This window comes from Mercenaria mercenaria, chromosome 14 (assembly GCF_021730395.1).
Source record: "Mercenaria mercenaria strain notata chromosome 14, MADL_Memer_1, whole genome shotgun sequence".
In the NCBI taxonomy this organism is placed as follows: domain Eukaryota; kingdom Metazoa; phylum Mollusca; class Bivalvia; order Venerida; family Veneridae; genus Mercenaria; species Mercenaria mercenaria.
This window is the reverse complement of record NC_069374.1, coordinates 46,067,120-46,095,119: the sequence shown is the minus strand read 5'-3', so window position 1 is coordinate 46,095,119 and position 28,000 is coordinate 46,067,120. Positions and strand designations below refer to the sequence as shown.

Below are 28,000 nucleotides of genomic sequence, written 5' to 3'. Positions count from 1 at the left end.
CATTTGGCCTTGACATTACTTCTGAAGCTCGTGATGCTGCGTAAACAAACCGGAAAATCAATTTTCTGAAATAAAAATGAATCCACCACAAATTACGCTGAAGGTAAACTTAATTCGTGACCAAACCACAAAATTTTTTAAAAGAACTTTTATGCAAGCGTTTTTTGTACAAATTACGTTCCATTTTTCACGAAAATTGCACAAACTGTCAAACTGAAACTCCAAAAATTTGTGATGCTGGAGTGGAGAAATACTTGGGAGCAACACCCCCCTCCACAGTCATGCAGATATCACTTAGTATATTCTTTTAGCCATTTAAAGACATACTAAGGACATGTCTTGATCTTTAACAATTTAGTATGATTTCAACATTTTTGAGGTTACTGGTATCAGGGAATTTTTTTAGTCATTTTTATAGCCGTTTATGGGCTATATTCCCAATCCAAAATAGTATCTTTTTTTCCCAATTTAGGGGATAAAATTCCCAATGCCAGGATCTAAAATCATTAAATATCTCTGAAACAATAAATACTGAATATAAACACATTTGTAATTGAAATGGTAATGGTAATGCTATTTAAACTGCATGTTTAGCATACACAAACATATTATAAGCAAAAATTAGATATATCATATTTCAGATATTATTCCCAATTACACTCAAATTGTTGATGTTTTTCCCATGGGCTATGTTCCCAAATTCCCGAGAAAAAACCCTGGGTATGATGATAAACCCGCCCTGCGGACAGATAATAAAGTCAACCACCTTGGAAATATTCTATTGCAATCGTTTATTTATAAAATTGAACACACCATCAAATAGTTTCCACTTACAACACCAACTGGTGTAAACAAAAATAAATTTGGTAAATATTCTGTATAAATTGATGACTTAGACTTGTATTTGTATAAAAAATACTTACCCAAAATTACTGGGGAAGAGGGTGTTTTTTGTGCATGCTCACTGCCGAAACATGAAGGCCTGACATTGGGTCACTTTTCTTTACTTGATCAGGAATGATTGTTGCAGCTTTTTGAGAAAGTTTCAATATAATAATACGAAGAAAATTTTGTAAATTTTTATGACAAAGTGGTCGAATTTATCTTCAGTCAACGTTCATATAATCCCCATTTTGCAAACCCCTTTCAGGGTCTCACTTCATGTGAGTTTGCTTTATAAATATAAATTTTGAATTATATAAAGTTTTCAGCAAATGTTAAGCTTTATTTTGATACCAACCATTGATTACAATTTGCAGAAATAAAAAAGTTACATGTGAAAAAAACTCATTTTCTGTTCGGGTTTATCATCAGTACCAGTACAATTTCATACATGCCATATTTTCAGATGGTCAATAAAGGAGCTTTGCCTCAGCAGGGCGTTTTTTAAGGAAGATTTGGGTAAAAATAAGGGAGACTTTTATTCGCTCATTTTTACGCGCTAAATAGCCGTTTTTATGAAAAATTATCAAGTTTTCTCTAATGAATTGATGAGTGGAGCCAAAAAATGTGTACAGAATGCATGATTATTACTTACATCACTTTAACTAATCCAAGGAAATTCAGAATTCCTTGAAAGATTGAACCAGGAAAGTGATTTTTTCATTATTTGCACAATGGTTGTTCTGATTATTTTCATTATTCGCATGATGATCATGCCCGGATAGTTTTGTAAATTATCTTAAATTCAGCAACCAATTCAGGATGTGATTACCTACCTATAATTATTGTGTTGAATAAGTTATGTATGCAACTGATGATGTTGTTCCTGTGCGGATAAGTAAAGTTATGTATGATTTATTGAATTAAAAAAAATGAAAATTAAGAATCACAGCACTAAGAATAAGATATATTAATTAACTAAGTTTTCTGTGTATTCCTTTCATTTATTTGTTCTGCAGTTGATGTAGTAAAAAGTTGTTTTAACTTATTAATTAAATAATGAATAATATTATCATTTGTTGCAATGTTGTTTTAATACAATGAGTTTTTTTGTTGTTTTTTTTTATTTTTCAGAACAAACTAAAAAATATCTTTCTTTCTTTTATTATACTTTATTTACCTGTTACCACCTAATATTTTCATTCTATTTTATTTTACAGCTGATTGTCTTCCTACATTTCATCTTTACAACATGGTAAGTGTTTTGCATGAAGCAGGTTTGAATCCTAGCTGCAAGGTCAAGGAAACCAATTGAGCCACTTCATGGTAAAACCAACACAGTGGCTTTGCGAACAGCCTGGATCCATGCAGTTCGCCATGCAGTTCACTTTCAAAGCCTGTTGCAGTTAGAGAAACCGTTAGCAAAAAAGCATGGATCCTGACCAGACTGCGCTGATGTGCAGGCTGGTCTGAATCCATGCTGGTCGCAAAGTCACTATGTTGATTTTCTAATGGCGCGGCTCAGTTTATGTTCACAACAGCACTGTTTGTGCAGAATGGTGGCTGTAGAGGGTAGGCAGTTAGTACCAATAAATGCATGAAGAAATACTTGTCTGTGATGCATGGAAATCTTGTTTATCAGCTTTGTTGGCAAATCTTGTTGGAGTTTGTTTCGGTTTTGCATTTAGTAGAGTTGTAAGATATGTTTTTGTTGTTGTTCATTGTTTGGCACTGTGTAATGTGGATTAAATAAAGATTTAAAATATCATAACAGGCGTGGGACAGGGAGAGGTTCATCCCAATATGTTTGCATTTGCTGACCAATCAAGTTGCAGGCATTAGTTATGTCTCCCACCACTGTGTGGTGTGGGAGACATATTCATTTACTCCAGTCTGTGTGTCTGTCAGAAAGCTTGTCCGTACTCTAAGTCAAACATTTCTCACCCGATCTTCACCAAACTTGAATAAAATGTGTCTGACCATAAGACCTTGGCCAAGTTCGATAACTAGCCAAATCGACCCAGGCACTTTGGAATAATTACCGAAAAATCCTCTGAGCGCATGCGCTTTCGTGCACCCAAACCGTACCTTATACTACTTTTTAGCTCACCTATCACAAAGTGACAAAGTGAGCTTTTGTGATCATGCAGCGTCCGTCCGTCCGTCCGTGCGTGCATAAACTTTTGCTTGTGACCACTCTAGAGGTCGCATTTTTCATGGGATCTTTATGAAAGTTGGTCAGAATGTTCACCTTGATGATATCTAGGTCAGGTTTGAAACTGGGTCACGTGCGGTCAAAAACTAGGTCAGTAGGTCTAAAAATAGAAAAACCTTGTGACCTCTCTAGAGGCCATATATTTCACAAGATCTTCATGAAAATTGGTCAGAATGTTCACCTTGATGATATCTAGGTCAAGTTCGAAACTGGGTCACGTGCCTTCAAAAACTAGGTCACTAGGTCAAATAATAGAAAAACCTAGTAACCTCTCTAGAGGCCATATTTTTCATGGGATCTGTATGAAAGTTGGTCTAAATGTTCATCTTGATGATATCTAGGTCAAGTTCGAAACTGGGTCACATGCGGTCAAAAACTAGGTCAGTAGGTCTAAAAATAGAAAAACCTTGTGACCTTTCTAGAGGCCATACTTGTGAATGGATCTTCATAAAAATTGGTCGGAATGTTCATCTTGATGATATCTAGGTCAGGTTCGAAAGTGGGTCACATATCCTCAAAAAGTAGGTCAGTAGGTAAATAATGAAAAAAACCTTGTGACCTCTCTAGAGGTCATATTTTTTATGGGATCTGTATGAAAATTGGTCTGAATGTTTATCTTGATAATATATAGGGCAGGTTTGAAACTGGGTCAACTGCGATCTAAAACTAGGTCAGTAGGTCTTGAAATAGAAAAACCTTGTGACCTCTCTAGAGGCCATACCCTTGAATGAATCTTCATGAAAATTGGTCAGAATGTTCATCTTGATGATATCTAGGTCAAGTTTGAAACTGGGTCACATGCCATCAAAAACTAGGTCAGTAGGTCAAATAATAAAAAAAACCTTGTGACCTCTCTAGAGGCCATACTTTCCATGGGATCTGTATGAAAGTTGGTCTGAATGTTCATCTTGATGATATCGAGGTCAAATTTGAAACTGGGTCAACTGCGTTCAAAAACTAGGTCATTGGGTCTAAAATATGAAAAATCTTTTGACCTCTCTAGAGGCCATATTTTTCAATTGATCTTCATGAAAATTGGTCAGAATTTTTATCTTGATGATATCTAGGTCAAGTTCAAAACTGGGTCACATGAGCTCAAAAACTAGGTCACTTTGTCAAATAATAGAAAAAAACGACGTCATGCTGAAAACTGGGTCATGCGGGAACAGGTGAGCGATTCAGGACCATCATGGTCCTCTTGTTTTAGTAGTAAAGGGTACGTTTTGGGTGCAAGAAAGTGTAGACTGACTTACTATTTAGATGATTAGGCAGTTGTGGGAGACATGCACTTTTCTCAAAAGCATCTCAGAAAAATTCTCAGTGGTGAGATGTGATGTCCAGTATGATATTTGAAATGATGTAACTACTGAGTCTTGTTGTTCCAGGCCAGGAGCTGCTGTGGCCTAGTTGTTAAGGTTGCTGACTTCAAATCACTTGCCACTCATTGATGTGGGTTCGAGCCTCACTCGGGGCATTGAATTCTTCATGTGAGGAAGCCATCCAGCTGGCTTATGGAAGGTCATTGGTTCTACCCAGGTGCCCGCTCATAATGAAATAATGCACGGAGGGGCACCTTGGGTCTTCCTCCACCATTAATGCTGGAAAGTCCCCGTATGACTGGAAGTCTGGTCAGGATCCATGCTGTTTGCTAACGGTTTCTCTAATTGCTATAGGTTTTGAAAGCGAACCGCATGGATGCGCAGGCTGGTCTGGATCCATGCTGGTCGCAAAGCCACTATGTTGGTTTTCTCATGATGCGGCTCATTTGTTTTAAGAAGGAAGTCATAGAATTCCGTCATCCTACAAATATAACACGCACATTTTTTTACCGAGATTCTAGTCTTGAAAGACCGATGCGTCTTATATATGGGGATAGAAAAACACCAAACATTTCCCCTGACTCAAAAATTAAGAAAATCGATCTTTGTTTACACCGCAGATTTTATATTAGGGATGTCAATGGATATCCGGTTATTCGGTCACGGGTCCGAATATTCGGATCTTATTTAAGTATTTGAATATTCGGTAGTACTATACAGATTACTGAAATATTTATTTTCATGTTCATAGCATTATAATTTTTCGTCACGTAGATAGCGTGTCAAAACGCAATACACAGTCGCCATGGTGATGACACCTACCCGACAGGTGTGCGAAACATACTTGTCGTCTTAGCTAGTCCTATTTGATCAAACAGTGCAATTATTGTCAATTATTAATAATAATTATTCCTAATTTAAAACACGTGTTTACAAATCGTCGGCAAATATTGCAGCTTTAAAGAAAAGACACAAGAGAGTGCGAAAGTGATAATTAGTACACATGCATTATATGCTCTTTTATTGACGCCGGCTGCAACAAACATTTGTTGATAAATATCAGCGCTGTACTTGATAATCTGTTTGTGTATTTAAAGAAACAAGTCTGTCATTTCATACTGAGTTTGCAATTATATAAAGCCTATTTTTGAAAGAATATATTTTGGACCCGGACTTATATAAATAATTACATATAACTGACAGAAGGGATTCGAATCCTTCCAATTTGCATAATAAAACTAAACCGAAAGTAAAAAAATCTTGTCAGAATTACCTTTCTTCTATTTCAAAATGGTGACTGCTAATTTATTGCAAGTATGACGGGTCCTAAAAAAACGTCATAAGTCTTATATAAATACGTTTAGGTCATCAGAAAAAGAGGTTATGTGCGAGAACGAATATCCGGATATTCGTTCGGATGGTTGACCGAATATTCGGATACCAGTTTTGGTATTCGTTGACATCCCTACTTTATATTGAAGAGAATTCAAGGGGAGTAAATACCAATGACTCGGGCATAGCTAATAGCCAGTATCGGGACCCGGCGTCTTAAATTACTTTGTATGAAATGTAAAATTTAGAGCTGAAGTAAAATCTAAAGATATCATAAATAAATGCTGTTTTTCATTAAAATATATTTTACAACACATTTCTGTAACTGATCGTTAGGTTTTTAACAAGACCTATGTAAAACTTCTGCATTAAAATACTTGGAAGCTCCATATCAGGTAGCCCGGAATTTGAGTATCTAGTCTTCAAACATAACTTTGATAGTTGTCTATAATCCTCTTGTTCATCGAGAAATTCACACCAGAGGCATTACTTATCTTACACCTACTGTCACAATCTGCAAACAATTAACCGTTTTATCATACCTGGAGGCAACTGTAAACATGTGCATGCGAGATTTTAGACTGAGCCAAAATGATCATAGTCGCTGATCCGTAATGTTCAAAACAATTTGCAAACCAACCTTAAAATTACGTCATTTTACCGCCACATGCCAAGGTATACTTTGGTTTTCTCTGGCGTCAATATTCATGGAGTGATCAGAGGATGCGGCAGTTTAGTGCTTACACAGAGTTTGTGCTTTTCAATTTAAATACTTGCACAACATGCAAAAACATCGACAATGATTTAGCAAAAACCGGCGCGTTCATAGAAACTGTAGCGAATTTCGGACAAACATGAAGTGATAAGTGGGTATAAGCATTTTTTCCAGAATTCTGCTGATATTTTTTCACTGCGTCCTATACACGAGTGCGACCTATAATCGGCCGATTACGGTAAATATTTATTTCTTTTGAGCTTAGAATTGTTTATGCTTTTCTTTTCAGGGCATGTATGTGTCCGCAGTTCCTTCCATTATCCTATACATATATGAACTTGTTTGTGTTGTCACTGGGTGTGTGGAGTATAGTACATCATGAATCTTCAGATGCAGCCTTGATGGTGAGCTTTTACTTAACCTTTAGCATGCTAGATAAATTGTCGTCTGCTGGAAATGTCGTCTGCTAAAATTGTAAAGTTCATTCAGTTTGCTCCAAAATTGGAAGAAATATTGTCATAGTAGCAAACAGCTTGGAACCTGATCAGACGCCGATTTAATCGGCGTCTGATCTAGTTCCAAGCTGTTTGCAAAGGCTGTTAAATTCGCCTGCAGCAGGCTAAGGGTTAAATGCGTGCTTCTCTCCAGATAATTAAAATACACTAACAGGATTTGATTTTATAGTGTCCAGGGGTTTCATTAATTACTGTTGACAGTGGGTCTTGTCCTCCTAGTTTGAACTGTTCTTTGTACAGAAAAAAAGTAGCCATTGTTTCTGATTACTATAGCAGGAGAAAATCCTCTTTCCCCCAATTGAACTGTTCATCAGGGTGGGCAATATGAAGCAGGAATTTAAGGAATTCACTTGCTATTTATATTTTTCGGTAATTGTTTTATCATAGAAAAACTGACAAAACATTCTGAGGAAAAAACAGTCCTTCATGGTTTAACTGTTGTCTTCACAGGAATGACATTTAGGTGGTGTGTTACCAAAATAGCTATAATTGCAGATTCTGGTTGCCATGACATGGTTGAAAAACCTCTGCAGTCACTGATCAGAATTTACTACAGCTTCAACCAACAAATGATCATTTGGTGACTCTACCAAAATAGTTATAAATCATTTAATTAATCCCCCGCCGTGGTGGAGGGATTATAGGAATGGTCTGCGTCCGTCCTTCCGTCCGTAACACTTTCGTGTCCGCTCCATATCTCCTAAACTCCTTGAAGGATTTTCATCAAACTTGGGCCAAATGATCACCTCATCAAGACGATGTGCAGAACCCATGAGTCAGCCTTGTCTGTTCAAGGTCAAGGTCACAACTCAAGGTCAAAGGTTTGAGCCTGCCATTTTGTGTCAGCTCTATATCTCCTAAACCCCTTGAAGGAATTTTATAAAACTTGGGTCAAATGATCACTCATCAAGACGATAGTGCAGAACCCATGATCAGCCATGCCAGCTCAAGGTCAAGGTCACACACTCAGGGTCAAGGTTTGGAGCCTTCCATTTTGTGTCCGCTCTATATCTCTTAAACCCCTCGAAGGAATTTTATAAAACTTGGGTCAAATGATCACCTCATCAAGACATTGTGCAGAACCATGAGTAAGTCATGCCGGCTCAAGTCAATGGTCCAACTTAGGGTCAAAGGTTTGAGCCTTCCATTGTGTCGCTCTATTTATCCCTAAACCCCTTGAAGGATTTTTCATCAAACTTGGGTCAAACGATCACCTCATCAAGGCGTGAGCAGACTTATGAGTCGCCATGTTGGCTCAAGGTCAAGGTCACAACTGAAGGTCAAAGGTTTGAGCCTTCCATTTGTGTCCGGCTCTATATCTCTAAACCCTTGAAGGAATTTTATAAAACTTGGGTCAAATAAATTACTCATCAAAATGATGTGCAGAAATTATAGTCAACCATGCCAGCTCAAGGTCAAGGTCACAACTAAGGGTAGAAGGTTTGAGCCTTCCATTTGGTGTCCACTCTGTATCTCCTAAACCCCTTGAAAGATTTTCATCAAACTTGGGTCAAAGATCACCTCATCAAAACTCATGAGTCAGCATTCAACTCAAGGTCAAGGTCACACTGAAGTTTCAAAGGTTTCAGCTCTGTATCTCCTAAACCCTTGAAGGATTTTTCATGAAACTTGGGTCAAATGATCACCTCCTCAAGACGTTGTGCAGAATTCATGAGTCAGTCATGTCAGTTCAAGGTCAAGGTCACAGCTAAAATCAAAGGTTTACCCTTTCACTATCCATAGCAGTGGCGGGGGATTTAGCTGTCGATCAGACTGCCTTGTTCTATATGGTTTAGGCTAAATAATAATCCGGTGACTGTTTACCAAAATAGTTATAAATCATTTAATTCTTTATGGTTTAGGCTAAATAATCCGGTGACTGTTTACCAAAATACTTACAAATCATTTAATTCTTTATGGTTTAGGCTAAATAATAATCTGGTGACTGTTTACCAAAATAGTTATAAATCACTTAATTCTTTATGGTTTAGGCTAAATAATCCGGTGACTGTTTACCAAAATACTTATAAATCACTTAATTCTTTATGGTTTAGGCTAAATAATAATCCGGTGACTGTTTACCAAAATAGTTATAAATCATTTAATTCTTTATGGTTTAGGCTAAATAATAATCCAGTGACTGTTTACCAAAATAGTTATAAATCACTTAATTCTTTATGGTTTAGGCTTAAATGAACATTTCATGGTGTGAATATAAATATGTGGTTTTCAGCTTTCAAATGTGATATGGATGGGAATTTTATTTATATGTAGGATGTTGATTTTGTGGATTGGCAAAACATGAAATCCATGAAAATTGACTACCCTATGAGTTTAAAAGGTTGTTGAAGTGTGTAAAAGAGCAGAGTTACCCAGCAACTGGTGCAAATTTTCCTTATATGACTTCATACAATTTTATTTTTGCAAGTGAACGCATAAAGACACACAATGATTTCACTTTGATTTTGATTTTTCGTAAATATAACTTAATGCGTACATGGCGTCCTTTTAAAAACTGGATGAAGCCTAACTTGCATAATGCGGAATATGTAATTTGCCGATTATCAGTTTGGTTCTATTGCCTTTAATTCTTGTACTTTACTGCTTACTCCATAGAATAATATGTATGACTTGTGTTACAAGTACTGTGTTAAGATTGTTGATATTCTATTTATGTTGTAATCTGTTTTGAAATATTTCTATATTGATATGAAGTAGGTAAAATACCAGTTCAGTGGGGGCTGATAATTATGTCTCCCACCACACAGTTGTGTGGGAGACATATTGATTTACTCCTGTCTGTGTATGTGTGTCTGTCAGTCACAAAGCTTGTTCGCTCTCTCTAAGTGGAACATTGCTCATCTGATCTTCACTAAAGTTGAACAAAATGTGTTTGCCAATAAGTCCTCAGCCAAGTTCGATAACTACATTTTGTAGCCAAATCAGCCGAGGCACTTTGGAATTATGGCCCTTGACCATAATTACTGAACCATTCATCCTAATCACCTAGACTCATGAAAATACTGAACCATTCATCTTAATCACCTAGACTCGTGAAAATACTGAACCATTCATCTTAATCACCTAGACTCATGAAAATACTGAACCATTCATCTTAATCACCTAGACTCGTGAAAATACTGAACCATTCATCTTAATCACCTAGACTCATGAAAATACTGAACCATTCATCTTAATCACCTAGACTCGTGAAAATACTGAACCATTCATCTTAATCACCTAGACTCATGAAAATACTGAACCATTCATCCTAATCACCTAGACTCATGAAAATACTGAACCATTCATCTTAAAACTTGCACCAAAAATTACAAAACCATTCATCCAAGTCCACATAGACTCACTTCACACTGAACCATTCATCCTTAAACTTACTCCTGAAGTGTACTGTTTTAGCTCGACTATTCGTAGAATAAGTAGAGCTATCCTACTCACCACGGCGTCGGTGTTGGTGTCGCGTCACACCTTGGTTAAGTTTTTCGTACCAGTCCACTTTTGAGATAAAGCTTTGAAATTTTCAACACTTTCAAGAATTTTGGCTGAGTTATGGCCCCTTTTAACTTAGAAATCTTGGTTACCATATTTTGGTGTGTATAGTTCGCGGTAATGTATAGTCCGCATCTAATTTTTGCTTTGGAAATGGTCGGAAAATTTAAGTTCAAGCCTATTAGCCGCAGTTAAATTTCGGATTTTTTCCCCAGCAATATTTAATATTTACCAGCAAAAAAGTTATGGCGGTGGCCATATTGATGCCGTAGACTGAATTATTATCACAACCTGATTGGTGGAAATAGGACAGTGTTATTTTCGATCCCAGCCGTTTCGTACCAACAGTAGTATCGGTAACAGACTACATCAAAGAAAAGCGGCTTTTTGACACTAATTGGCAGCAGACGGTTTGCGTTTACATTCTGTAATTATGCCAGTGAAAGTGTGAATTGTTTGCACTGCAATTATAACACCTTTCCGTGTCATGTGATTAACCACGTTCTTTTGATTCTGAGTAAAAGGATTAACAAAATAACTCTTTTTGGATTAGTAAAAAATTAAAAAAATATCTTTTAAATTTTTTAATACGCTAAGAATTAGTATAAACAATGTTTGGAATAGAGGACGGATCTGTCCAGATTTTATCCAACCCGGAGTACATGTCAGTGGTGTCCAGTAAAACGAAAGTAGAAACAAACGTAATTCAGACTGCTAAAACATCTTTAAATTAAAGTCATTCGTAATTTTAATAGTCTGTATGGGTTATTTACGATATATTTTATTGAAAGTAACTGCTGTTGGTTGAAAACCCGCCGATATTAATATTTTTTTATCCTGTTTGTTTGTTCGTAACAGATGCACATAATTTTGCGAGAGCTACGGTCAGAAAATTGGCCAGAAAAAAACTGCTGGCAATGTTCTGTCGTATAGGTCGCAGGAACTTTTTCAGGCAGCAAAATGGGTAGAAAAAGTGCGACCTTTACACCCCAAAATACGGTAACTTTTCCATACCAGTTTACATTTTGTGTAAAGTGTTTGACATATGGCTTTGAACCTTTTATCACTTGTTTAATATAACAGTCTCTATCTGTAGGCAAGAGTACATTACTCTTTCAACTATTTTGGCTGAATTATGGCCCTTTTTGGACTTGGAAATTGGTACAATTTCTGTACAAGTCTATGTTTTGTCAAAACTATTTGACATGTAGCTTTGAAACTTTGAACACTTGTATATCATCATGATTCCAATCTGTAGGCAAGAGTACATAACTGTGTCAACTATTTTGGCTAAATTATGGCCCTTTGTGGACTTGGAAATCAGTTAAGATTTCACACCAGACTGAATATTTGAAAGTTTGGACAATTGTTTATCATCATGATTTAGATTTGTAGGCAAGAGTACATAACTCTGTCAACAATTTTGGCTGAATTATGGTCCTCTTTAGACTTGGAAATTGGTTCAATTTCCGTACAAGTCCATGTTTTGTCAAAACTATTTGACATATGGCTTTGAAACTTTGAACACTTGTATATCATCTTGATTCCAATTTGTAGGCAAGAGTACGTAACTCTGTCAACTACTTTGGCTAAATTATGGCCCCTTTTAGACTTGGAAATCGGTTAAGATTTCGTACCAGTCTGTATTTTGCCTAACCTGTTTGTCATTTGGCTTTGAAACTTTGACCACTTGTTTACCTTCATAGTCTTATTTGGACATAGAAATTAGTTAGGTTTCGCATACCATTTGATATTTTGTCTATTAATAGATATATGACTTTGAAACTTTGAACACATGCTTACCAACATGGTCACACATTGCCATATAGTGCAAGACTTACTCAATTCCACAAATGCAGGTACGTTGTTTGCCTTATCTGTTCCTTTTCTTTTGTCTAAAAATCCCAGATAATATTTTGACCCTATACTTCCGTCAGTGCTTCGAATAGTCGAGCGCACTGTCAACAGACAGTTCTTGTTTACTATTCAGATGATTAGGCAGTTGTGGGAGGCATGCGCTTTTCTCAAAGGCATCTCTAGTTTCTTATGTGATAACATATGTATTAAAAGTGACTTTTTATTTTATTTTGCAGTTTATGATGTGCCATTTATTCTCTATACTACACGATATCATTCTGCTTGGAATCTATGAGCCTAGAGGTTATGCAGTGTTTGAACAAAATCCACAGTTATATGGTTTGTTATGTTTGTTTTAGTCACAACATGAAAAGTAATATGACCGCTTTCTGTCTTTAATGGTGTTAGAAGACCCAAGGTGCCCCTCTGGACATTATTTCAGGGATGGGAGGGCGCCTAGGTAGAGCCACTGACCTGCAAGCCAGCTCACATGACTACTGAAGTACATGTAGGGCTTTGAATCAGCAGAGGTAAAGTTTAAGGGCAAGTGATTCAAAGTCAGGTGACCGTAAACACTGTACCACAGAGGTTGAGGACAAGAACAAGTGACGTGTACATTAATTTATCAGTGAATATTTCCTTATTTCAAGCTTGACTTAACAGTCTTTACCTACTGGTCTAAACATCTACATTTAATTCCTAAGTTTTGTTAGCTTGAAAAGGCATAAAGTGCTCATTGTGAGCTATTATTGTGATTACACTGTGTGTGTCCATCTGTTTGTCTCTGTCGTCAGCAACATCTTCTCCATAACCACAAATGGATTTTGATGAAACTTGGACTGGACGTTCCTTGGGTGGTCCTTTACCAGTTCTACTTGGTTGCACATAAGGGCTGCCAGAGCGAAAAATTGAAAAATCTTCAAGCAAAATCTCCTCCTTAATCACTGGTTTGATTTAGAAATGATTTCACATAAATGTTTGAAATTAGTAATGATTTTGCTCTTTTTCAGGCACTCCAAGAAATGAATACAGATTTTCTCTAGGGTATCCTTTTATTTATGGATATTATAATAGAAAATGAAATATTTTATTGACCGAGTCAGTAGAATAAACTATAGGACTTCAGACATATATTGATTTTATATTTTCATCGATTGAGCAAAATTAAATTCAAAGAAACAAAATTCCCATGTGTTTAACATCTGTAAATTTAGTAATTTACAAATCAATGTCTTAAAAAAATTAGGTATTTCAGGTGAAACCCCAAACTTACAAAGCCATCCTTTAGTGTCCAAGGTCAAGGTCACATGCAGGGGTGAAAGGTCATTTTAGAGCTTATCCAGGATGTAACTTTGACATACATAGTAAAGTCTTATTTCTTTTTAGCATGCATACTGTTAATGTAATTGATTTCTAGATAAGATTGAGAGCCTCAAGGGTTTTTTCCACCCATAAATCTACCTCTGGTAAAAGAAGGCAGTCCAGAAGCAAAGAAGTATGTTTTTTTCCTGTTTATAAGCTTAAATTTTCCAAATGATTGCAAATTCCAAAACTGCCTCTAATTCAAAAGTCAAGCTAAGGGGACAGAAGTCATTTCACTGCTTGTCTGCCCTGTATAATGTCTGGTCCTTAAATTGATATGCATGAAGCAATCTTACATTCTGAGCTGAAATATCTGCCTCAATGAGACAAGAGTATGTGTAAACCCTAAGCCTCAGTCTCGGTAATCAAGATCTCACAGAGTGGTCAAAGGTCAATAATCAAGATCTCACAGAGTGGTCAAAGGTCAATAATCAAGATCTCACAGAGTGGTCAAAGGTCAATAATCAAGATCTCGCAGAGTGGTCAAAGGTCAATAATCAAGATCTCGCAGAGTGGTCAAAGGTCATTTTACAGCTTGATCTGGCTGTAACTTTGACATGCATGTAGCAATTTCTCTTTATTTTGCAGAAATATTTGCTTTACTGTGACAGTATTTATTGTAAACCACAGGACCCTGCCTGGGTCAAGGTAACACTGCAGGGTCAAAGGTCATATGAGATATTTTTCTTGATTGAGTGATCTCTTTGTCCATTTCCTCAGTGATACAGAGAATTGCCAATCAAAAGGTCATGGTCAACTGAGGGGTCAGAAGTCATGTTTGGTCTTGTCCATGCTGTAAGTCTCAATTGTATGGAGCTTTCTTTAACCTTTAGCATGCTAGATAAATTGTCGTCTGCTGGAAATGTCGTTTGCTAAAATTGTAAAGTTCATTCAATTTGCTCCAAAATTGGAAGAAATATTGTCAGAGTAGCAAACAGCTTGGAACCTGATCAGACGCCGATTTAATCGGCGTCTGATCTGGTTCCAAGCTGTTTGCAAAGGCTGTTAAATTCACCTGCAGCAGGCTAAGGGTTAATAGGCTGAAAGGCTTGTGTCAGTGAGGCTTTCTGTCAATATTTGGACATAACCATTCCAGTTTTGTCTTGGCAAAAAATCTCCTTTCATCTCTTTTATGCAGATGGGCCTTTACAGAAGTAGCTTTCTACAAAAAGTGGTTCTTTCCCATATTTTCAGTATGATATAAGTAGGGAATTATTAAAAGACCAGAGAATTATGGGTAGGAATGTCACAAACCAGTGAGGTAGTAGAATATTTTCACCATATTGACGTATGTTTAGGCTTATGGTATATATTTTATAAGCTTACCTTTGACTTACAAACATACATGGTACATTATGATTAAACAACCTTTGCTGTAAAAAAAAAGATAACCTTAACTTGAGGTGTTAGAATGGCGATAGTGAACCTGATAGCAAAGCCTATAACAGCATTCCTGATATACAGAATATATCGTGAGCGAGGTGGGTCATACTCGGACTTCAATATCCCAGGAGTTGGCAGTCTGCCAGGATTTGGTTTGTATTTTTAATTTATCAGTAAGATATAGATTTCTTGTTTATTTCATTAAAGAAAAGCTGTGACATGTAATTAAGCGTAGGAAATTCTATACCTCTTTGAAGTATTATGACATCTGATTAGAAAACTTGTCTCAGAGGTGTCATATTGGAATCAGCTGATATTTTAATAAATGATTGTCTCTTATATGGTTTTATTAAAGGCAGGAGAATCTATTACAGCATCTATTTTGATACTATAGAGACAGATATTTTAGACACTTCCTATAAACTTTACTAATTTTTTACTTCAAAGACAATAAAACATAAAAGTGGAACACACGACCAACACCGGTTGAATTTGACTAAATTTAATAGTTCCTACGTTTAGACCTTACAAAGGTCTTCTTCAGGGAATATATTTTTTACTTGTAAGTAGTTTATGTTTGTTATTATTTTTTGTGCCGCATTGTAATTATGTTCTACTGTTCAAACTCGCCTATAATGCACACCCCAGTTTCAATATAAAAAAGGTGTGTATGTGGTTGGTGACTTTTTTGTCTATTTTTAGCAAAGTCTATAACATGAATGTGATAAATTGATAATTCTGATTAGTCTCTCCTCCATCCTCAATGGCTGAGAGCTCTACCAAATGGTATGTATTTTGATTTGACTAGTACGGACATAAATTGTATACTTCATCTAACCTTCAGGTGGCAGCCCGCAGCATAGCGCCTATGAAGATATAGACACCCCAGCCCCAACAAACCCTGGAGGAATGGACGACCATCAACCATACGATCCGAGTCAGCAGCCTTACTCTGGGTCAGAGAAGCATTAGCCATACTGGATGCCATAGCAACTTAAATAATGCACTGTAGTTTCATTGTAACTGTACATTTACTCTAAACTGAGATATCATGCTTACTGTGAACATATTTAATTTGTGGACACGAAATTTCGTGATTTAGACCAAAACAGCTATTTCGTTGGTGTATAAATTATGTGTATTAACGTTTTAGTGTAAATTAATACAGAAATGAAAAATTTTGTTCATCATTATATACTCGATAAAATATGTAAAAGAAAATTATCCTACCTTGACTCCTGTACTACAATCAAAGTAGAGAGGAAGTCAGAGGGTAATTTGGCTGCTTAATTTTTAGCTTAAGAAAAGTTTTGTTATCATTGTAATAAATGATAAATGTAAAAATATTCACCAGATCTAGGTTTGAGTCTTAAAGGACTATTTCATACACATATAAATATGTAAAAAGTTAATTACACCTATTTTGTTGAAACTTAGGAGTAACTTTTTGCCATCTCGGCTTATTAGCATAATATACGCAACATGCAATATCACTGTGCAATATATATTTTACAGAGTTATAAATGGAAGTTACAATAATGACTTTTATGTACGATAAAATATAGATCTTTATACGAATAGCTAACACAAGAATACAAGATGACATGCTCAGTTTAAAGTAAAATGTAATGTTTTATTATGGGTTTGATCACTTAAACTATTTGAGCTGTTATTTAACGAATAGGGATGATTTAGGTCTAGGTTTGAGAATTTCTTTAAGGTAGTGGACTCGTAAAGCAGTAAATAATTTCTGAGCGATTACATGTTCTTTTATGGTATTTCTGTCATTCTTCAGATGATATATATATATGAGCCTCTCGCTTTCCAACCATAACCCGCTGGCTTAGGTCAGTAGGGAGTGTGCCGATTTACGAATAGGAGGCTCATGAGTTCTATCCTCACGCAGGCTGTATGGTTTCTGATAAAGGACATTGTGTCTGAAATCATTCGTCCTCCACCTCTGATAATTCATGTGGGGAAGTCGGCAATTACTTGTGGAGAACAGGTTTATACTGGTACAGAATCCGGAAACACTGGTTTAGGTTAACTGCCCACCGTTACGTAGCTGAAATACTGTTGAAAAACAGCATTAAACCTAAAACAAATATACCGGAGAATGCTGGAATAGCATACTGACAGTACGGAATTGAACGGAAATTTCTGATTATCGTTACGTATCTTCTACCTTAAAAGAGTTTTGAGGGGAGATAACTGTACAAATATACTTGCTTGTTAGAATGAGGGCAAATTTTAGGGTGTGAGTAGTTGGTTGGTTAGAAACTGCTGGATATATTGCGGGTACTTGTAGTTGACAGTGAGGTAAAGGCCTTCTTAATATGTGAAGACAGGATGTTTAGAAGGCGTATTTAACTGTTGAAGGTGTTTTTCAGCTCTTTCTTTAAACATTGTTTTTTTTTTGTTCTGAAGTATCAGCTATTTAAGTTGATAGTAGAGTATGGACTGCAATGTGAATTTGAACAAGGTCTTTTTTGTCTCCTGTGAATTTTTGGCATAAGACAGTCTGTTGGAATGTTAAATTTTAAATTAATGAATTTACATGTACATTTCTTTAAAATATAGTTCTACAATTATTCATGTATCTTATTTGAAAGTGACACCTATAGTTGTTTCAAAATATGTTGTTTTGAAACTGCATCAACTATGCATCTTTCCTTAGAAGTAGAATGGTGTCTCCAAGAATATAAAGCAACTCAAAGATTTATTTTAAATTGTTAAACTTGACTGTGCTTTTTCCCAGAGTAGCACTTTACTTTATTATTTTGTCTTGGTCAAACAGATGGTTTTGGACACAGGTTGTTACTTGAAAACATGGCACAGCTTCTATTATATGCATTCCAGCCATGTAGTTATTTGTCTTGTGTTATCTCATTTCAGTTATTGTCATGTGCATATTATACGTTCTTAACATTCCAGTCTATTAATGTATATGTTATGTGTATGTCTCGTGTATAATCTAAACTTTATTTGCATAAGTTTGAACAGTTAGTCCACAATGCACTAATACTTAAATTTGTACCAAACAGCAGTTTTCATGTTAACCTCAAGTAGGACAAGATTCATTTACATGTTTTATTCAGTCACTGTGAATGAGTGATATATATTAGTGGAATTCACTTGTTTCTTCAAATAATAGTATCAAAGATACTTACACTTGAAAGAAACTATAAAATGAGTAAAATTTTGTTAAAACCTGAAAGAGAAAGAAGATTTGTTTGTTTTATATATGAGCTGCGCCATGAGAAAACCAACATAGTGGGTATGCGACCAGCATGGATCCAGACCAGCCTGCGCATCCGCGCAGTCTGGTCAGGCTCCATGCTGTTCGCTTTTAAAGTCTATTGGAATTGGAGAAACTATTAGCGAACAGCATGGATCCTGACCAGACTGCGTGGATGCGCAGGCTGGTCTGGATCCATGCTGGTCGCATACCCACTATGTTGGTTTTCCCATGGCGCGGCTCATATGCAAGATCAAAATATTTTTCCACTCATAAATACCAGATGTTACAATGTCACTAGATCTTGTGAAAATATTGAAGCAACTGTTGTTTATAGAGCGAAAGACACTTTCATCTTACACAGAAACCAACAGATTCTCTTTTCAATACATTTTTAGCTCACATGTCACAAAGTGACAATGTGAGCTTTTGTGATCACGCAGCGTCCGTCTGTGCATCCGTAAACTTTTGCTTGTGATCACTCTAGAGGTCACATTTTTCATGGGATCTTTATGAAAGTTGATCAGAATGTTTATCTTGATGATATCTAGGTCAAGTTCGAAACTGGGTCAACTGCGATCAAAAACTAGGTCAGTAGGTGAAATAATAAAAAACCTTGTGACCTCTCTAGAGGCCATATTTTTCATGGGATCTGTATGAAAGTTGGTCAGAATGTTCATCTTGATGATATCTAGGTCAAGTTCGAAACTGGGTCAACTGCGGTCAAAAAGTAGGTCAGTAGGTCAAATAATAAAAAAACATTGTGACCTCTCTAGAGGCCATATTTTTCATGGGATCTTCATGAAAGTTATTCAGAATGTTCACCTTGATGATATCTAGGTCAAGTTCGAAACTGGGTCACGTGCCTTCAAAAACTAGGTCAGTAGGTCAAATAATAAAAAAACCTTGTGACCTCTCTAGAGGCCATATTTTTTATGGGATCTGTATGAAAGTTGGTCAGAATGTTCGTCTCCATAATATCTAGGTCAAGTTCGAAACTGGGTCAACTGCGGTCAAAAAGTAGGTCAGTAAGTCAAATAATAAAAAAAACTTGTGACCTCTCTAGAGGCCATACTTTTCATGGGATCTGTATGAAAGTTGGTCAGAATGTTTATCTTGATGATATCTAGGTCAAGTTCGAAACTGGGTCAACTGCGGTCAAAAACTAGGTCAGTAGGTCTAAAAATAGAAAAACCTTGTGACCTCTCTAGAGGCCATACTTGTGAATGGATCTTCATGAAAATTGGTCAGAATGTTCACCTTGATGATATCTAGGTCAAGTTCGAAACTGGGTCACATGCCATCAATAACTAGGTCAGTAGGTCAAATAACAAAAAAACCTTGTGACCTCTCTAGAGGCCATATTTTTCATTGGATCTGTATGAAAATTGGTCAGAATTTTTATCTTGATGATATCTAGGTCAAGTTCGAAACTGGTTCAACTGCGGTCAAAAACTAGGTCAGTAGGTCTAAAAATAGAAAAACCTTGTGACCCCTCTAGAGGCCATACTTTTCAATGTATCTTCATGAAAATAAGTCAGAATGTTCACCTTGATGATATCTAGGTCTTGTTCGAAACTTGGTCACGTGTTTTTAATAACTAGGTCAGTAGGTCAAATAACAAAAAAGCCTTGTGACCTCTCTAGAGACCATATTTTTTATGGGAACTATATGAAAATTGGTCTGAATGTTCATCTTGATGATATCTAGGTCAGGTTTGAAACTGGATCAACTGCGGTCAAAAACTAGGTCAGTAGGTCTAAAAATAGAAAAACCTTGTGACCTCTCTAGAGGCCATACTTTTGAATGGATCTTCATGAAAATTGGTCAGAATGTTCACCTTGATGATATCTAGGTCAAGTTCGAAACTGGGTCACGTGCCTTCAATAACTAGGTCAGTAGGTCAAATAATAAAAAATCCTGTGACCTCTCTAGAGGCCATATTTTTCAGTGGATCTTCATGGAAGTTGGTTAGAATTTTTATCTTGATGATATCTAGGTCAGATTCAACACTGGGTCACATGAGCTCAAAAACTAGGTCACAATGTCAAATAATAGAAAAAAACGACATCATACTCGGTTTAAAACTGGGTCATGTGGGGACAGGTGAGCGATTCAGGACCATCATGGTCCTCTTGTTTATGTATGTGTCTTTAGCTTTCACATCTCTAAAATTCAGACCGTCCATCACCATGAAATGGTTTTTATGTTTGATGTTATTTGCATTACTGATACAACACTGAAGAAAAGTCCATTTCAGAAATTTAGCCGAGAGTAAAGGTTACGATTCTAAAAAAAAAAACATCTGTTGTTCATACTGAAAGTAGAATCTTGTTATTGTAAACAAATTATATTCTAAGATATTTGAGCCGTGCCATGGGAAAACCAACATAGTGGGTTTGCGACCAGCATGGATCCAGACCAGCCTGCGCATCTGCGCAGTCTGGTCAGGATCCATGCTGTTCGCTAACAGTTTCTCCAGTTCCAATAGGCTATAAAAGCGAACAGCATGGAGCCTGACCAGACTGCGCAGATGCGCAGGCTGGTCTGGATCCATGCTGGTCGCAAAGCCACTATGTTGGTTTTCCCATGGCGCGGCTCATTTTTACATGAATGCAGTTTCATTTGTCATGACAACAAAATTTTTAAAAACAACCATTCGCCATGGAAAGACTATGAGTTAAGGCCCTTGCTGAAACCAAAAATACATGGTTATGTTCTTTTTTTAGCAGAATGTTTCAGACAATCTTCAAATATTCAGATGTATGATTGAAAATAAGTGATTTACACAGGTTGTTGCATAGATGACACAGAATATCAGTGGCAAACACAACAACAAAAAATCTGCCATGGAAGTCTTAAAGTGACATCGCTAAACATATTGGTGACACACTTAAATGCAATATTACTCCTTGTTGTTTAGTATAAAAAAATAAAACCCCTTCATATTAAGCAAAAATGAGTCCCTTGTATACAACACAGAAACTACATGTTCAGAATGATGGAACCTCGGAGAAATGAGAAAATGAAACATCTGTTGTTATTTTTTCACAACGGCATTTTGTATTCATCGCTTAATGTACTGTCTTCCCATGAAAAAATCAAAATGGTAGTTAGAACAGATATATCTTTTATGGGTTGTTTAATAGATATAAACATTTAAGAATTCCACCTGATATTGCAACATGGAATAACTTTTAAATAGACACAACTCCATATCTTAAAGGGGCAAAAATACACCATCTTTAGGGGCACAACTATAAATATTAAAGGGGCACTCCTTCAAATTAGGGAACAGTGTCATTATTTTAAGAAGAAATAGCAGAAAAGACAAAAAATAAAAAAATATACATTAGTAGTATTAAGAGTGTGATTCTTTTCTGTTTTACATGAAAGATTTACTGTGTTACTGACACATTTACTGTGTTACTAACACAGTAGATAGTTTTTCTACCTGTGTTTTCAGAATACTAGGTAACATTTTTTGAATTATATAGTGTTTACTTATTTTATTTAATGAAAATACAACTGAAATTAGTGGACATGAATCATGAGATGTGCCCCTTTAAGGAATATTATGTATTAAGAGAGTTAATATTTATCTGTTGATATACAATGTATATATATATATGGAGACTTATCTATTATGTATTTGTTGCAGGTTAAGTTTTATTAAGTACCTTGTAGTGCCTCTTGTTGTATTATTTGGTTGTAAGATTTTTATGTTTACCGGAAAACTTTATTTGATTTTATATCAGCTGAACTAATAAGATCATGATTCAAAGCTGTCACATTCCCGTTTTCCAAATTTGGAAATGTCCTGTATTTTCCATTACTTTTTAGCTCCATTATTCAGAGAAAAGGGGGGCTATACTTTTCGCCCCGGCATCGGCGTGACCCTTCTTGGTTAAAATTTTTTGGCAACCTTTGTTTTTCTGTCATATCTTTGTAACTGTTGCTTATATCTTACTGTAACTTCATATAAACATTGTCCAGTATACAAACAATGTATGTGTAGGGGCTGAGCCCATTATACCCAAGGTCAAGGTCATCAGGCTGTTATACTTAGGTTATTTTTAAGGTTAAAGTTTTTCAGCAACCTTTCTTTTCTGTCATATCTTTGTTACTATTGCTTATATCTTACTGTAACTTTACAGAAAATTATCCAGTAAACAAACAAAGTATGTATAGGGGCTGAGCCAATTATACCCAAGGTCAAGGTCACCAAGGGGTTATTCTTGGGTTATTTTTAAGGTTAAAGTTTTTCGGCATCCTTTGTTTTTCTGTCATATCTTTGTTACTATTGCTTATATCTTACTGTAACTTTACATAAACATTGTCCAGCATGCAAACAAAGTATGTTTAGGAATGGGCCCATTATACCCAAGGTCAAGGTCACCAAGAAGTTATACTTTGAATTATTTTCATGTTAAATTTTTTCGAGAGCTTCGTTTATAGACATATCTTTGGTACTTTAAAAGATAATGACTTGAAATTAAAAGTGTTTGTTTATAATCATCTGCATGTGTGGATACATGTTTTTGACAGAATTATGCCCCTTTTGTACTTAAACTTTTTTGCAATCTTTGCTTTCTGAATATAACTTTAATGCAAATATAAGATAAAGACTTGAAACTTAAAATGTATCTTTATCATCATTATCTGCATGTGTGGTAACAATCCCCATAACTCTGATTTGTATTTTTGACCGAATTATGACCCTTTTATACATAAATTTTTACAAACTGCATTTTCTGGACGTAACTTTGGTACTATATAAGACAATGACTTGAAACTCAAAATATATCTTTATCATCATCATCTGCATGTGTTGTAACAATCCTAATAACTCAAATTTGTGTATTTGATGGAATTATGCCCCTTGGTGTATCTTCCTTTTAAAGTAGAGGTCTCTTATTCAGATATATATTCATTTTACTGTCAAATCCCCAAATAGTGGAGCGCGCTGTCTTAGAGACAGCTCTTGTTGAATTTTTTTGTTAAGATTTGGATTTTTCAGTTTTGCAAATTTTGATAGCCTTGCTTCGCCCACTTTTCCTACAAGTATGTGTCAGTTCGGCATTGTTCGGCTATAACTGATTTTTTTTTTTTCAAAATAACCAGCAAATGCCAAATCACACTTGTGTAAATTGATGTAAATTGCTGATTGTCTTTATTGTGTCCTCTACCTTACTGTTGTTGTTGAAATGGGGAAATGAGGTCTGTGTGCTCTTTATCATTGGGTGGTTACAGTTTAACATGGATTTGTCTGTACTGTCAAGACTTTCTCCAAATATGAAGGTGAAATAAATGAGCCGTGCCATGAGAAAACCAACATAGTGGGTTTGCGACCAGCATGGATCCAGACCAGCCTGCGCATCCGCGCAGTCTGGTCAGGATCCATGCTGTTCGCTAACAGTTTCTCCAATTCTAATAGGCTTTAAATGCAAACAGCATTGATCCTGACCAGACAGCGCGGATGCGCAGGCTGGTCTGGATCCATGCTGGTCGCAAACCCACTATGTTGGTTTTCCCATGGCACGGCTCAAATGTTGCCTCAAACTTTTAAAGCAATAGAAAGTGCAGTTTTAGCCAGTAAAATCTGTCGATGTAAAAGTTGATGTTGGTTTGTTACCTAAAGATGTTTTCTGAATAAAAAGTGTGTATTTTACTCAATTCTACAAAATGGGAACGGATGGGGGTAGTTGGAGTGAAAGATGGTTGTCGGCCTGTAGTTTTAAAAACATTCCACACTTTGTTATGATGTTATGAAAAGTTTGTATTAAGTAGTTTATTGTTGGACTGGTGTAAATATATACATTTGTATTTTGAGCATTGAAGGGGAAATTGTCTTAACTCTTACTGAATAAAGTAGGAGTTACATCAGTTTTTCATTCAGCCCTTGTTTTAAATATTGTTTGTTTTTCTAGTTTATGTAAGATATCCGTGGGATTAAAAAAGGAAGAAATTGTATTTGAAACTGTACTGTTTAGTCAATTTGCATGTGCATTATAATTACACGTCTTTGAAAATTTATTTATCATAAATTTATGTCAAGTCGAGCTGATATCTAACCAGTTTATTGAATGGGTTTATGTGTGAAAAATAAAAAAAATTGTTGAGCAATTTCTTGGTCTGATTTAAACTTAGTGTAACAGAGATGTTGTTTCAAATTAGGTGTATGAATTACCCAAGTATTACAAAATTATTAATGATGTTGGAGGTAATATTTAATGTTGAGGAAAAGATGCTTCTGTCTTGTATATTTGGCTTTTTTGTGTTATTTATTTTATTGAATATTTTATAGTCTGCGGTGATGGGCTGTTTAGATAATAAGATTTATACCAAATGTAGATTGATACCAAATGTGCATTTGTGTTTTTGTTTTTGTTTTTTTTGCATTCATTACTATTAAAGGGGCATGCCTTAGGTTTATATCAGTTTTTTTTTTTTTAAATTTGGAAAATATTTCGATTTGTAAGTAATTATTAACCATGTCATTATTAATAAGTATTTATTTACTTGTGTTAATACCTATATAAACATTTAAACTAAAAAAGTTCTGTGTGTCAGTTACATGTACACAGTAAAAATGGTGACAAAAAGTAACAGAAAGTTAACTGTACTTGTATTGTACTGATGAAACATTTACATAAATAATTTAGATTAATGATTGTTTATACTCTATAGAATATTTGTGATTTATATGTCTTGGCATTACCCCTTTAATATGTGGTCATTTTAGATTTCTGTTCATACTCGTAATACTTTAATACTGATGTCATGTACTCCTATAAAGTAGGAATCCGTTCTTTTTATGCCAGCTTAGATATTAAATAGACACTGCTGAATCGGGGCCAAAGAAATTGAGATCTCTTTTTTTTTTTCCCTTAAAATTCTGAAGAATATATCATTATTAGAAATTTCCTACAACAGTCGTATCTGTGAAGGATGTTTATTTGGTATGATATTCACTCATTCCTATATTTATTTTTAAATCTTAGTTTCTTAGTTTTAAGCCATTCAAGTTGCTATGATTGTCGGTTGTTGTAACATATATGAGAATTTTGTAACTTCTGATTTGTATTCGTAGTTAAAGTATAATCAGTATTTTGTCTGTTTCAGGGTTTAGGTGAACAGTCTTTGCTTATTGATCCTAATTAGGTAAAATTTTCCCTTCTCCACACTTAGAATAATCTATATATTATTTATGTTTGTCTATAGATAAACAAATGTTTTTTATAGTAGGATAAAGTTGGTATTACCTAGCCAGTTAAAAAGCTTATCTCAAATTTCTGTTAACTTGCATTAAAAAAAAAAAAACAAGAAAAAAGAGGACTTAGAATTTTTATTTATAATTTATTAATATAAATTCATTTTCTGAACAAGTAATTTATGATATATAAATTGACATTCAGTATAAATTGACATTCAGGTGTATGTAGGGAGCAGTTGCTCATTGAACTGTGTTGGACCTTCTGAACTACATAGGTATTTGTTGCTAAGGGCTTTTTACTCTGTGTAATTTTCTGAAAACTTTCTAAATTTCAGATAAAAGACTTTAATCTCAAGCATTTACATAATCTAATGGCATTTGTATTCTCTACAAGTATACAACAACAGTTTGTGGGATATTTTAACATTTATAAACAAATGTAGCTTAGACATTCAAGGGATGTAAACGCATAGGAAAATCAAAATGAATAAGAGTTTGCTCCCTTGTACATTAGTGAATAAGCATGTGCATGAATATTTTGCCATGCCCATTAATCCCAATGTTAAAAATAGCAAACTTTGAAAATAGTTTTTACAGTAAGTATGTTGAAAGCTTATTCTGTGTCAATATTCATTTACATTAGGAATTTACTCATATAACTGTATTTTAGCTTGATTCTAATTTCTACTGATTCTCAGAATTCAGAATTAAAGTGACATGCTTACAGATTTACTTTTATTTGTTAGTATTTCCTTAAGTTTGAGGCAGTTTAGAAAAATAGAAAAAGTACTCCATATCGGCATGTTCTAATTTCTGGCCTGGCCTGAGATTGGGCTCATTGGGCTAGGCTAGGCCAGGCCAGATTTTAGAACATGCTTTCCAGTAGTTCACAAAATACACAGAAAAGCTATCAGCTGTGTTCGCTACTTTGTATTAACATTACTGTTTTATTTTGTATCAACATTACCATTTTAAAAAGTTTGTGTTGCTGTTCACGTAGAAGTTTGCCCCTTTAAAAGTTTGTGGCTTAAGTTGATACATTCCAGTGTTTGTAATTGAAAATATTATACTTGCAGCAGTACCTGTATTTTATTCTGTGCTTGTGCTTGTGTTTGCATTATTTAGCAGTAACTGTTATTTTCTCATTAGGCGAGTCATTTTGGTCTACATGAGCCGTGCCATTAGAAAACCAACGTAGTGGGTTTGCGACCAGCATGGATCCAGACCAGACTGCGCGGATACGCAAAGCCACTATGTTGGTTTTCCCATGGCTCAGTCATAATTATTTTGGAGAAAACCATAGAATTGGCTTGCAAGAATGGACCTGTGTTTTATATTGTATAAAAACTAGCATATCACATTGAAGCTCACCTGAGCTAAAGTAATTTTGTATTATAATGTAAGGAAAATGTTGTGGAATTGAGAATTCTGACTGCCACTGGGCTAATTAACCAGGTTTTTCGTTGAAAACCTGAGTTATTAGATTGGGGTATGTCGTTGGTCGGGCGGGCGGCGGCGTCAAACTGGTGTTTCCGGTCAATAACTTTTGTTTCGGTAAAGATATTTGAATAAAACTTGGTATGTATGTAGCTTATATCAAGACAAAGGCTGGGATTGATTTTGGGGTTTCTGGGGTCAAGGTCAAGGTCACTGTTACTTAAAATAGAAAAAGGGTTTCCGGTCAATAACTTTTGATTCGGTAAAGATATTTGAATAAAACTTGGTTTGTATGTAGCTTATATCAAGACAAAGGCTGGGATTGATTTTGGGGTTTCTGGGGTCAAGGTCAAGGTCACTGTTACTTAAAATAGAAAAAGGGTTTCCGGTCAATAACTTAGGAGTGAGCTATCATGATGAAACTTGGTGTATAGAAAACTTATATAAAGTTGTAGCTTGGGATTGATTTCGGGGTTTCTGGGATCAAGGTCAAGGTCATTGTTACTAAAAATAGGGTTAGGGTTAGGGTTGTGCTTTAAAGTGGTGCACTGTGATTCAGTATACTTTTTTATTCTTATGAAAAGTGTTGAAAACTTGGTTTCGTGGCATTGCCACGTTTCTTGTTTTCAAATGCTGTATATAGATGAAAGTCTGTAACAATGTAATTGGTTTAAATTGGCCCAGAAACCGTTGTATCTACTTCACTGTTAAATAAAGCAAAATTTCAGAATTCTGTTTTCAAAACAATTCTGTATCAGTTGTGCAGCCTGTAACTAAACACTTAAGATAGCATTATTGGACCATCATTTCCTGTTTAAAGACCAGAAAGTTATTTGTCAATCATCTGAAATGCAAGTTAAAAATGGAACACAGGTTGATTCTTGTTAGGTCTCTGTAAGTGCACTACTTTCTATCTGATGTTTACACCTTTACTTTACTAAACCAATCATCTGTGCAATATGTATACTGTGATAATTAGCTAGAAATAAAACAGTATGCAGTTTAATTGCTTCCACGTTTTA

At 35.5% G+C, this 28,000-nt stretch overlaps 1 protein-coding gene across 7 annotated transcripts; it reads left to right on the top strand.

Annotated features, from left to right (window-relative positions):
* The first annotated feature begins 2 nt into the window (after nt 1-2).
* LOC123527463 (type-1 angiotensin II receptor-associated protein-like) lies at nt 3-27,984 on the top strand. Of its 7 annotated transcripts, XM_045306931.2 has the most exons (9): nt 35-103; nt 2,103-2,137; nt 6,753-6,867; nt 12,579-12,681; nt 13,353-13,386; nt 15,115-15,239; nt 15,932-16,043; nt 25,451-25,489; nt 25,877-27,984. In XM_045306931.2, exons 1-8 carry the CDS (start codon nt 77-79, stop codon nt 25,455-25,457), a joined length of 558 nt encoding a protein of 185 aa, XP_045162866.1. In that variant the 5' UTR covers nt 35-76; the 3' UTR covers nt 25,458-25,489; nt 25,877-27,984. The 7 variants fall into 7 exon arrangements, 3 of the variants coding, with proteins under 3 accessions (XP_045162864.1, XP_045162866.1, XP_045162865.1); XM_045306930.2 differs by having other exon boundaries at nt 25,451-27,984; XR_008367076.1 differs by having other exon boundaries at nt 38-103; nt 15,932-22,142; nt 22,540-27,984.
* The last annotated feature ends 16 nt before the right edge of the window (nt 27,985-28,000 follow it).